Source organism: Pygocentrus nattereri, chromosome 16 (genome assembly GCF_015220715.1).
Source record: "Pygocentrus nattereri isolate fPygNat1 chromosome 16, fPygNat1.pri, whole genome shotgun sequence".
Taxonomy (NCBI): domain Eukaryota; kingdom Metazoa; phylum Chordata; class Actinopteri; order Characiformes; family Serrasalmidae; genus Pygocentrus; species Pygocentrus nattereri.
This window is the reverse complement of record NC_051226.1, coordinates 10,062,551-10,075,107: the sequence shown is the minus strand read 5'-3', so window position 1 is coordinate 10,075,107 and position 12,557 is coordinate 10,062,551. Positions and strand designations below refer to the sequence as shown.

At 41.0% G+C, this 12,557-nt stretch overlaps 1 protein-coding gene across 18 annotated transcripts in view; it reads left to right on the top strand.

Moving 5' to 3' along the window:
* Positions 1 to 12,557, top strand: part of cacna1bb (calcium channel, voltage-dependent, N type, alpha 1B subunit, b) — a 227,883-nt gene that overhangs the window by 80,430 nt on the left and 134,896 nt on the right. For all 18 annotated transcript variants that reach the window (XM_037545905.1, XM_037545894.1, XM_037545898.1 and 15 more), the window contains exons 4-6: positions 2,245 to 2,336; positions 2,835 to 2,984; positions 5,154 to 5,341. In XM_037545905.1, coding sequence (XP_037401802.1) covers positions 2,245 to 2,336; positions 2,835 to 2,984; positions 5,154 to 5,341 — 430 coding nt within the window. The remainder of the gene's footprint in view (positions 1 to 2,244; positions 2,337 to 2,834; positions 2,985 to 5,153; positions 5,342 to 12,557) is intronic.

Genomic DNA, 12,557 nt, shown 5'->3' with positions numbered 1-12,557 from the left:
CAGCCACCACAGAACTTCAACCATCACTGACACAATTCAGTTGGTGGTCCCAACTGAAAGTTTAGAATCTGCGCTTTCCACCCCCCCCCCCCCACCCCCGCCTTTTCATTTTAATGAGCTACATGTTAGAAATAACAAACAATAATGTCAGTAGAGTGATATGAATGCCAAGGGGAGCTAGGAGGCTTTAGCAGATGGTATCGAAAAAAAAAAACATAATTATATTCATAATTACATTTTAAGAGAAGAAAAATTCATAATTAATAATCCTTAACTTGACTACATTTTTAATGGAACACTTACAGCCCTGTCCTCTCCTCATCCCATGCCCCCCCCCTCCTTTGTCCTCTACCTCCTCCACCTGCTGTTATGACTCTGTCTTTGTTCTCGTAGCCCCTCACTCCTTTTCTCATCCAGCACTTTTATTCCTCTCATCTTTTTGCACACATTCCTCTTTATCCTGTCTGCACCTCTCCATCATTTCTTTTACCCTCCTCTTCCTTTGTCTTCACCGCTCCCTGATTCTCTCACTTCTCCTCCCCTCCTTCCGTTTCACTCATCTGTTCTCTGTCTCTGAGCCGAGGGCTTGGGAGCAGGACTTGTAGTTCCCTCAGCGAGCAGCAGAAGCTGTCTTTACACCACGCATGCTGCATTAGTGAGAGCAGTGAAAGCTTTTGACAATAGTCAGCTGAAGTCATTTGAGTTTAATTGACTAATGCAGACTATGGACTGGCTTATCTCTCATTCTCTCTTTCCTTTATGCTAAACTTTTTCTCTCATTTCTGTTAGGTTGTTCACAATTGCAGTATAATTTTAGCCTGGATCAGCTGTTTGGTAAGGGAGGAGAGAAGACCTTCAGGCATGTATTGTATAGTTCTTTGCTAGAGGCTGAGGAAAGTGATGCAGTCAGGCCTTCAGGAACACACACATGCTGGTTCCAGTCCACAGGTCCGGAGGGGAATTCCACACATCCAGACTTATGTACTAGCCCTCCACATCTCCCTGGCAACATCTAATCACTGTCATCCCAGCACACGCACTGTGATGGGATTAGATAAGATTATGCTAATTTTCCCAGAACACCCACACACGCAGAGACGCACAGTAGGAGTGAGTGATGTGAGCTCACATTTTATATTGCAAAATATTCCACTCAAAACCATCTTGATGTACTGAAGTATTTTTGTGTTTTATTATGATTAGTGGTAGTGGTAGTGGTGGTGGTGGTGGTGGTAGCGGTAGCGGTAGCAACAAACATTTACAAAAAACACACCTTCATAATGTTCTCCCTAGAAGACAGAACATGTGCTAGTTACAGCCCCTGAGCATGTGTGTTAGGGGTAGGAGGTTCCCCTTTACAAAACTGAATACCCTGTGGTGTACAGTTATATAGATTTAACCATACCGTGACTACCATGATAATTGCAAAAACAGTAAATCACACTCAGCTTCATCTCCACAAACCAAAGAAGAATCATCAATCATTTTTATAAAAAAGTCTAGCACACAATATAAACATCAGTGTTGCTTATTACATTTATACAATTATGCAATAATTACTACACCTATTATTACTCTCTACTATTATCACTGACAGCAATACTACTATTACTACTCATACTATGACTATCACTATAATTATTCGTATTACTATTATTATCACTAGTAAAATTTGTATCACCGCCTGTACTAATACAACTGCTATTACTACTACTACTACTGCTGTAGTACTACAATAGTATAGAAGTAGTGTAGTTGGTATAGTGTAACATAGCTGGTGTGGTGTAGTGGGTAATACCACTGCCTGCACTGTAGACTGGGGTTCACCCTATGCTTGTCCTTGGGCAAGACTCCAAACACAGTCTTTACCTTTCTGTAAGCCTGAATTGTAAAATTTGTACACTTGTCCAGAGTGACTTGAAGTTTGATCATTTTACGCAGGTAGGCAAAGTCAAACTCCCTAAAAGCAATGGAAAGACACCTTGAGAGGAATCAAAATGGTAACCCATCCTCCTGTGGTTGACACTGGATGGCAAAACAATAACACACAATATCAGTATGAATAAAGAATGCTGCTTATTACTCTTAAGACTCTCTTGGATATGAGAGAGATCTGATGTGTCATGTCTTTCTCAGGTCTATTTCAAGACCTGGTGACTGGTGGTCTAACGGTCAGTAAATGTCTGAGCTAACACTGGTATGTTCCCTGTGAAATACATGGTTGTGTATATGTGTGTTCTGCAGGATTTTGGCCACGGTGGGCTCAGACTTTGACCTGAGGACACTGCGGGCCGTCCGAGTGCTGAGACCTCTCAAGCTGGTATCAGGAATTCCCAGTAAGTGTGCCGAGGACAGCAGCGAGCTTATCATAACTAAAAACAAAACTGTATAACTTTCTATTATATGACTCACATATAATACCCACAACCTCCTGCAGTCCAGTCTCCTTCTCGGGGCAGCTGAAGACTCTTTTTTGTCATTGTGTCTCTCTCTGATACTCACTTGCTCTATTTTTATGATTCTTTCGTGCTCTGTATTTTCCTCTCTCTCTCTCTCTCTCTCTCTCTCTCTCTCTCTCTCTCTCTCTCTCTCCCTCTCCCTCTCTCTCTCTCCCCCTTTGTGCCTTTTTTGCTCTGTCATTCTTTTTTTTTTTTTACTCCCTTGCTGTTTCTCTCCCTCTTTTTTGTCATTGTGTCTCTCTCTGATACTCACTTGCTCTATTTTTATGTTTCTTTCGTGCTCTGTATTTCTCTCTCGCTCTCTCTCGCTCTCTCTCGCTCTCTCTCGCTCTCTCTCGCTCTCTCCCGCTCTCTCCCGCTATCCCTCTCTCTCAGGTCTACAGGTTGTGTTGAAGTCCATAATGAAGGCCATGGTTCCTTTGCTGCAGATCGGCCTGCTCCTCTTCTTTGCCATCGTCATGTTTGCCATTATTGGAATGGAGTTCTACATGGGCAAGTTCCACAATACCTGCTTCAAAGAGACAGGTCAGTCTGATTTCTCCACCACTCCTCTAACGCTGCATCACTCCACTGTCTTAAAACAGTAAAAACAGTAAAATTTACACAGCTGTCTTCTTTCCCTAAATGACATACAGGTTTCAGACTGAGTGCTACTCAGAGGTAGCCCCACATCCCCAAAAGTGATCATGCTGGGATTTTAAATTCCTCCATCCTGGCTGTGGCCAGAAGATGAAATCTGACATTAATCAGCTGTAGATTAATGAAACACATGCCTGTGAAAATGTTAACACATTCACTCTGAAGAGTGATATTAAACAGTTTACAAGCTTGTTAACTTTCAATCTGAATTTTATCATGGGAAATAAGACATCATCATGCTTAGCCTGTGGTAATTACACCTCTTAATGTTATTATATTTTGCTACCATTCAAAGAATATTAATCCCAAATGAGTTTTCTGTCTTTAAGCCAATTGCCAAGGAAGAACTAGCAAATCTCCACATAAACACTTAAACCTGGATATTTGTTTGCTTAATGATTTGTTAATAATTTCACTTCCATTATTAATTACAGTTTTGACACACATAACTGATTATGTATGTATGTATGTATGTATGTATGTATGTATGTGTGGTGAACCATCACTTTAAACTTTAAGTACAAAATCCAGGCTTCACATTAAGCTGCTGTTGCTGTTTTTAGCTGCTCAGCATACGTTTAACAAAATTGAACATACTTTTAACTCTGTATACAGACACATGAGATTTTCAAGTGGTATTTTTACACATGGCCACGCCTGGGAGTTGCAGAATTTACTCATAGAGCTCAGTGTTTTTATTGTCTGTAGGACTGTGGAGTTCATCTCTCTGTTCATGCAAATGTCTCTCACTCATTCTTTCTCTGTCTGCTTGCTGATATTTACCCACAACCCTCTGCAGTCTTCTTCTCAGGGGCAGCTGAAGACTTGTTAAAAAGTCTCGCTCTCTCTCTCAATCTCTCTCTGAACTTCCCTTCTCTTTATCTTCATCTCTCTCTCCCTCTCTCGATCTCTCTCTTCCCCTTCTCTCTCTCTCTCTCTCTCTCTCTCTCTCTCTCTCTCTCTCTCTCTCTCTCTCTCTGTCTCTCTCTCTCTCTCTCTGTCTCTCTCTCTCCCTCCCCTTCCCTTCTCTTTATCTTCATCTTTCTTTCTCTCTCTCTGATTTTTTCTCTTTCTCTATCAGTCTCTGTTTCTCTCTCCCACTAAGATTTATCTACCATATTTGTGTGTGTGTGTGTGTGTGTGTGTGTGTGTGTGTGTGTGAGAGAGAGAGAGAGAGAGAGAGAGAGAGAGAGAGAGAGAAAGATTAAGAAAAAGGTGTGACAGGTTGTTAATGTACTGTCTGTGTGTTTGAGAGTTATTTCAGTGAGCCTGTGTGTGTGTGTGTGTGTGTGTGTGTGTGTGTGTGTGTGTGTGTGTGTGTGTGTGTGTGTAATTAGTCTGTGTTATAATGATGCTCCTGGTGTTCAGAGGTTGAGCTGTTAACATGCACCCAGCTGCAGCCACCACCACTATTCAATCAGCAGCATCAGCAGGCGCTGCACTCCTGTGTGTGTTTGTGTATATGTGTGTGTATACATGTCTGTGTTTGTGTATGTGTTTGTGCATCATGCCTTCAGTCAACCCCATCATAATAGTTTTTTAGTGGTTATAGATTGAAAAATGACTATTTATTGTTATTGTGATAAATTGCATCACATTGTCATATGCTTCTGGACATTATCATGGAGATCATCAGTACTTAAAAAACTCTGACCAACTGCTAAATGTTGTGATGCACATTGGGAATCACAGAGTTTTGAATTAATGTAGTGTTATTTTTATTATAAAAATAAAAGTAGAAAAATTCGTAGTAAATGTAAGGAGATAATGGTCCTGTCCATGCCTCGCCTACATATGTGTTCTTTCATTGCAGCCGGTTCCAAAGGCAAACATCAGTTAGGTTTAGTTGGAGTGTTTGAGCTTCCCTGATAGCAATCCCTGATGGTTTGCTTTAAAACTATAGAAAAGAACAAACAAACTAAATGAGAACATTCTATAGCTTCTGCTTTGTGCTTAGAACCTGCAAAAGATCCTTAAATAGAGTTATTCAATTATTGACTGTGTAACTCTGTTTATTTTCTGTCCCCTCTGTGTGGTTGGTGTGGATGTGTATAGGAGAGCAGGCAGCAGATTACCCTTGTGGGACTGAGCCTCCTTCTAGACTCTGTCCCAATGGCACAGTGTGCAGAGAATACTGGAAAGGACCAAACTTCGGTATCACTAACTTCGACAACATCCTGTTCGCCGTCCTCACTGTCTTCCAGTGCATCACCATGGAAGGATGGACTGATATCCTGTATAGTGTGAGTAGCTTTCGGAACCAACATATACACACATCACATTACATGAGCAAACACAGACCCTCATGTACTAAACCCCTCAGCCCCCCTCCTCCATACAGGCTTTGTAGAATACAGATTGTGTTTTAATCTCCAAGGCTTTAGTGTGTGTGTACTACACCACAGCTCAGAACACTTGACATGTTCTGTTCTGCTTGTCTAACTCCAGAAATCTGCAGGGGCACTGACTGTCTCTACCAGTGATAAAACTCAGATCCTGTATGTTTTGGTATGAATACTGAATTTGTACAAAACATTTTGGGTACCTTACACCTCGTCAAAGTATGCACCTACTTTTATCGTTGAAATATATTCTCTCCATCCACTCACTGGTCATTTTATGAGCTCCACCTACCTTATAGGTAAGGTAAGGCAAGTTTATTTTTGTAGCACCTTTCAGATTCTTTCAAAGTGCTTTACAAACGAGAAAATTAAAAGTCAGAAAATAAAGTTGTTGAAAAAAGGAGAAATGAGAATAGAGAAACTTCATTTAAAATAACATTAAAACATAGTTAAAACATGATTAAAAGAATAAATTTAAAAGAGAATCATAAAATGAAAAAATCAAAAATCTAATTAAATTAGTAAAGTTAATTTTAAAAAATCTAACGTTAGATTAGGAGATATATATATCACTGTATGCAGAGGTTTGGACCACTGTAGCAGTATACAATTAAGTCCACTGTAGCAGTATACAATTACAGACTGTAGTCCACCTGTTGCCATGTGCGTTTTTTTTCCAGGCTTCTTCTACCCCTTTCACCATCGCACAGTGTCAGACCAAAGGACCACTGCTGATCTGACAGCTTCAATATAAAATTGATACTGTTAATGCATAGGGTTCCTTATGACCGAGCCCAGGACCTCAAATTGGTAAGGGCCTCAAATTGGTAAGGGCCTCAGAGGATACTGGACTAAATAATGAAGAAAGCATATGACCACTGCATCAGTGTTGTGCTGTGCTGTCTAACCAGCAGTTGGCTGGTTTCTGAGTTTATAAGTGAGTGCAGGTGAAGGAGGAACCTCTATGATTGATAACCTTTTGTGTCATATCCTTTGTATAATCCAGTGAAAACAATGGAAACATGACAATGCAGTATGCAATGCAAATTCCCTTATATGCATCACATGTAAATTGTGTTAAGTGAACTTAGTTGAGGTTGAGTAACAATTATGTTGTGAAAATACGCAAAACAAAGAAGACAGTCTAATTTATTTATTTAAAAATTTCAGGATAGTTTAGGACAATAACAGTGTACATGCACAACAGTGTTTCAATAGTAGTCGAACTGAGGCTGCTACATTGAAAAAGTGTTGCTTAAACATTACTTTAAATTTACTTGATTCAAATGTGTACATTGGCTCCACATTAATGAAATGTGTTACATTAACATAATTACTGTGTACAACTACTTAATTAACTGGCTTAATTCAACTTGATGTAACATTTCATTGGCGTGGAACTGATGTATAACAACACAGTTTGACACGGTTTGATGAAGGTCATATTCATCCTAACCTTAACCTGTAGCCCAGGCTGATGGACTCCTTGAGATACACAGACCTGGATCACTGACATGCTTATGAAGCATTTGTGATATTTTGTGAACTTTCCAGTAGTACCATGTGTGATGACCGCTTTATGAAAGGTAAAAGCCTGGAGGTCGGCACAGAGGAAGAGATGACACAAAACTCACACGTGGATGAACTTAAGAGCATCATCAAAGTGAAATTTCATATTTTAAAGTCAGACTATGATGCTTATAAACTATAAACTTGGAAATATCTTGGACCTTTCTTAGACCTTACCAGGATCACCATTAATTCACCAACAGCTTTCTCTGAACATCTTTTGGCAGGCTGCTAAATTACAGTATTTTCACCTAGCAAAAGCTAAGTGAAGAGAAAATGAACCAAAGGCAATTTGACAGCCATCTGGCTAATGTTACCTAGGTAATATGGCTATGCTAAGCCTGTGAAATAGCATATTGTTAATGGTATTAATACAGTTTAGATAAGCCTGTGAAATAGTTAGCTACACATGGTGTTTAATACAGTTTAGATAAGCCTGTGAAATAGTTAGCTACACATGGTGTTTAATACGGTTGAGCTAAGCCTGTGAAATAGTTAGCTACACATGGTATTTAATATGGTTACCCCTGGTGAACTGCTAATGGATGGCTAACAGTGTCCTTAGTACATCATCAGAATGGTTTATGTTTTAGTGTCTGATTACTGTAGGAATTTAAACCCTTAGATGAATTTGAATGTGGAAGATAAGCTTGTGGTCAGTCTGCAAATTGTTCTAGATGAAAATTGTCATTTAATCCCGTTTACTTCTGTAGGTAAAGATGTAAGCACAGATTTCCTGTAATTCCAGTGTAGGTCTCAGCATCACTGTTTCCCAAATGCTTTGCAGTGTTGAGCTCATCTTAACTTTTACAGAGTGTACAAAGTGATCCTGGCAGTGCACCGTCTTCCAGCCATCTTTGTGCTGTGAAAGCCTTTGGGAAGCCAGACCCTTCACAGTGGGGGTCCTACAGGGCTTTTGGCTCGGAGGACTGTCCTAGCAGGCTGGCAATGTTTCACCTGGCCTCCTCTCAGTGGCTGTGAAATGCTGAAATGCATCACAGTGCCAGAACGTGGTGGGGGGGCAGCATATGCCCCTCTCCTCCTGCTTCGCTGTCAGTGTGTGAAAGGAACACATTTGCAAAAGCTGCCTGCACTCTCCACCCAGCTGCACAGCCACACTGTCTCATTCACTCTGATACTCACTCGCGCAGTCTTTCTTTCTCTCTCTCTCTCTTTCTCTCTCTGCTTATCTATGTCTTTCTTTGTCTGTTCTCACTATAGGGCAGACAGTCTTCACACAGGCTAATGGAAACTGAGAACACAGTTTCTGCTCATAGTTTGGACGTTTCTTCAGAAAACTCAGCACCTCTTTACGTCCTTCAGCACTGTTCAGATCCTCTTCTAAATGTGTTATTCTGTTGTTGAGCACAGATGTTTCTGCTGTACACCTGTGGAGTTGGTTCTCATTCTTCTTCTAGATGTTTTGTAGTTCCAGGGACACTAAATATGTATCATTAAGCATGCATAGTATCATAAAAATGCTGAAATACAACAGGCTTCAAACAGGCTTTAATATTCTGTCACTGTCATAACATTACTTCTAACATTACATCCCCAAAATGGGTACCTATTCTTTACAGAAGAAGGGAAAACATTCCTAATATAATTAAAATTTTCTGTAATATATTTTACAGAAATATGCTGATGGATTTCTGCATAATTGAATTTAGATGGAAACAATCATTGAGAGGTTTGACATAAAATTCTCCATTTCAAAGAAGAGTCAGAATCTTTCACAGTGCTGATGATAGGAACAGACATCATATACAGAAAATACAGAAAGTTATTACGTGAAATGGTCACAATTATGCTGTCTAATGCATGGGACAATAATTTCCAGCTATAGTTTTGGCCTAAAATGTATTTTTTAAAAGGTGTTGAGAAGCAAAATGGTTCCCAAATAAAACTTTTTTTGTTCTATCCATCCATCCATCGTCATCTGCTTATCCGAGTCCGGGTCGTGGGGGCAGCAACCTAAGCAAAGAGGCCCAGGCCTCCCTCTCCCCTGCCACCTCCTCCAGCTCTTCCGGAGGGATACTAAGCGTTCCCAAGATAGTCAAGAGATATAATCCCTCCAATGTTTCCTGGGTCTTCCCTGCGGTCTCCTTCCCATCATACATGTCAGGAACACCTCCCTAGGGAGGTGTCCAGTTGCCATCCTTACCAGATGCCCAAACCACCTCAACTGGCTTCTCTCAACATGGAGGAGCAGCAGCTCTACTCCGAGCCTCTCCCAAATATCTAAGGGAGAGCCCAGCGACCCTGCGGAGAAAGCTCATTTCGACCGCTTGTATCCGCCATCTCATTCTTTCGGTCACTACCCAAAGCTCATGACCGTAGGTGAGAGTCGGAATGTAGATTGACCGGTAAATTGATAGCTTGATGGTCTTCACCATGACGGACAAGTATAGGGTCTGCATTACTGCAGATACCGCACCAATCCGCCTGTCAATCTCTCGCCCCATCCTTCCTTCACTCGTGAACAAAATCCTGACATGTTTAAACTCTTCCACTTGGGGCAAGAATTTACTCCTGACCTGGACAGAGCATTCCACCCTTTTCTGACTGAGGAGCATAGTCTCAGATTTAGGGGTGCTGATTTTCATCCCAGCCGCTTCACACTTGGCTGCAAACTGGTCCAGAGAGTGATGGAGGTCCCGGCCTGATGACGCCAACAGGACCACATCATCCACAAAAAGCAGACGTGAAATCCTGAGGCCACCATACTGAACACCCTCCGACAATTGGCTATTCCGAGAAATTCTGTCCATAAAAGTTATGAACAGAATCAGTGACAACAGACAGCCCAGGCAGAGTCCAACTCTAACTGGAGCACCACCACACCATGGTGGAGAGGTTTGTGTGCCTACATGATCCTAGGAGCTATGTTGTCAGGGGTGAAAGCTCCTGGTAGGGTCTCCCAAGGCAAACAGGTCCTAGGTGATGGGCCAGACAAAGGGTGATCCAAAAAATCCATATGATGGAGACCATCAGGACCCAGTTTCTCTTGCCCGGATTAGGGTTACAGGGCCAGGCCTTTACCCATGAGCCGGGCTCAGCCCGAATGAGCTACATGGGACCACCACCATGGACCCACCACCTGTGTGAGAGGAGCTTATGGGGGTCCGGTGCAATGTGGATCGGGTGGTGGCTAAAGGCAGGGGCCTTGGTGTTCCTCAGCTACTGAAACTGGCTCTCGCAACATGGAACGTGACCTCTCTGCCAGGGAAAGAGCCCGAGCTAGTGTATGAGGCTGAGAGATACCAACTAGATATAGTTGGGCTCACCTCAACACATGGCGGGGGCTCTGGAACAGACTCTCTCGAGAGGGGTTGGACTTTATTCCATTCTGGAGTTGTCCAGGGTGAGAAGCATCGGGCAGGAGTGGGCTTACTCATAACTCCCCAGCTCAGCACCTGTACGTTGGGGTTTTCTCCGGTGGATGAGAGGGTTGTTTCCCTGTGCCTTCAGGTCGGGGAATGGGCTCTGACTGTTGTCTGTGCTTATGCACCGAACGGTAGTTCAGAGTACCCGGCCTTCTTGGAGACCATGGAAGGGGTATTGGAAAGTGCCCCTTGTGGGGACTCCATGACACCTACATAAGCTCTTTATTACTGTTGACCTAAGGCAGAATAAACATTTATAAAGACAAGGATTCTGAATGGTGTCACCTGGCACACAGGCTGCTGTTCGCAATTTGACATAAAACCATGTCAAGTGACAGTGTTGATGATGTAACATTACTTGCCATGTGAGGCTGGCTGGAAAATTGATGTTAATGTCACATCAGTTTACATGCAATTAATAAGTCGATAACTGCAGAAAATCCAGATTTTGTTAGAAATCCTATCACATTTACCTACACTTGAGTAATCAGATAAAGGAAAACTCCATATCTACATGAGTCTGGCAGTAATCAGATTTTTTAAAAAACATCAAGCCACTTTACCTGAAAATATAAACATACATCATCTAGAAGATAAATAACATTTAAACCCTTCATTTCATCAAACCTGTAGATGGATTTGTGAGTGCTGTTTTAAACGCTGCTTGCTTATTTCCGTTACCATGGTTTGTTTTCAAACATACACAAGCAATCTGAAAGAAATCAGAGTAAGAGTACACATGCACTGAGAAATTACTGAGCTAATATCCAGCTCTGACTTCTAGACCTTACTTCGATGTAAGAAATGAGTATGCTGTTTACATGACAATTTGAATATTCAGATGCAGAAAACCAATTATGTTCTGATTAAGTGCATGTAAATGCACTCATTGTCACACTGACATACCAGAAATACACCAAGGTACAAATTCTGTCACTTAAAATAAGCTTTTATAAATGCTTATATCAGTTGTCTCAATTGAAGGCATCATGTAGCATTAGGAGCACCACCCGTGTGTTACCTGAATACTGGCACAGTACAACGAAGCATTAGACATGCTTTAACAGCATGTAAGGAACAGCAAATAAGATGACCTTGTTTGTCTGAGTGTATTGCTGTGCATAAGAAGTAACTTCCATTAAATAATGTAATCGGTTCTGCAGAAAGCATGTCCTCTTATGTACACTGGTTATGACAAGAGAATTACTGCTCTGCTTTACGCAGGCCAGTGGGAGGGATACAGCCAAATATCACCTTATTGGCAATCTGCAATTATCAACACCTACAATTAAGCAAATTCCTGCAGTCCATAGGCTCAAACGTATTAGTGAGTGATGTGCTTGTTTATAATTGACCAGTTAGATCTTTTTTAAGCAGAAGGAATGTGAAAATAATGGATTTTACAAAAATAATTTTAGTAATTTCACATTATTTCCACACAGCGACATTGATGCAGATGATTCATAATGATCACTTGTGTTTTACTTTCATCCACTCTTGAGGAAATGATGAGGGAATGCTACAGTACTATTCCGCATTATGGTAAATGTGATTACTTCAAGTAAGACATGTTACTGGATCAAATACCCCTTTCCTGTTCCTGGAACAACATTCCTTTTAAACAGTCACTGCCATCTGATGTGTGTGCATTCAATTAACATAATTAAACAAAATTATTAATTTGTTGAACAAAATGTAAAATTGATTATCTTTAGCTGCAAGCCCAAATGAGCATTATTAGCAGTTTGTATATGTAGCTAGCTAACATTAGCTGACATGTTCACAAAGCTCCTCTAAAACATGCAATTTTAGAGAGAGAGACATTGTGTAGCTCAATTCAGTTTCTAGAAACTCTAGAATCTCTTGTTCACTGGAAATATCGAAGCTCCACATTTAAATAGTCTTAACTAAAGTTAGCCAGCTTCATGTTGATCCAGGATAGATTTGCTAATATCGATTCAAGATCATCCACTTCATGTTGATCCTGGATAGATTTGCTTATATTGATTCAGAATCATTCTCTTCACGTTAATCCTGGATAGATTTTCTGATATCGATTCAGAATCATCCTCTTCATGTTGATCCTGGATAGATTTGCTTATATTGATTCAGAATCATTCTATTCGCGTTGATCCTGGATAGATTTGCTAATATTGATTCAG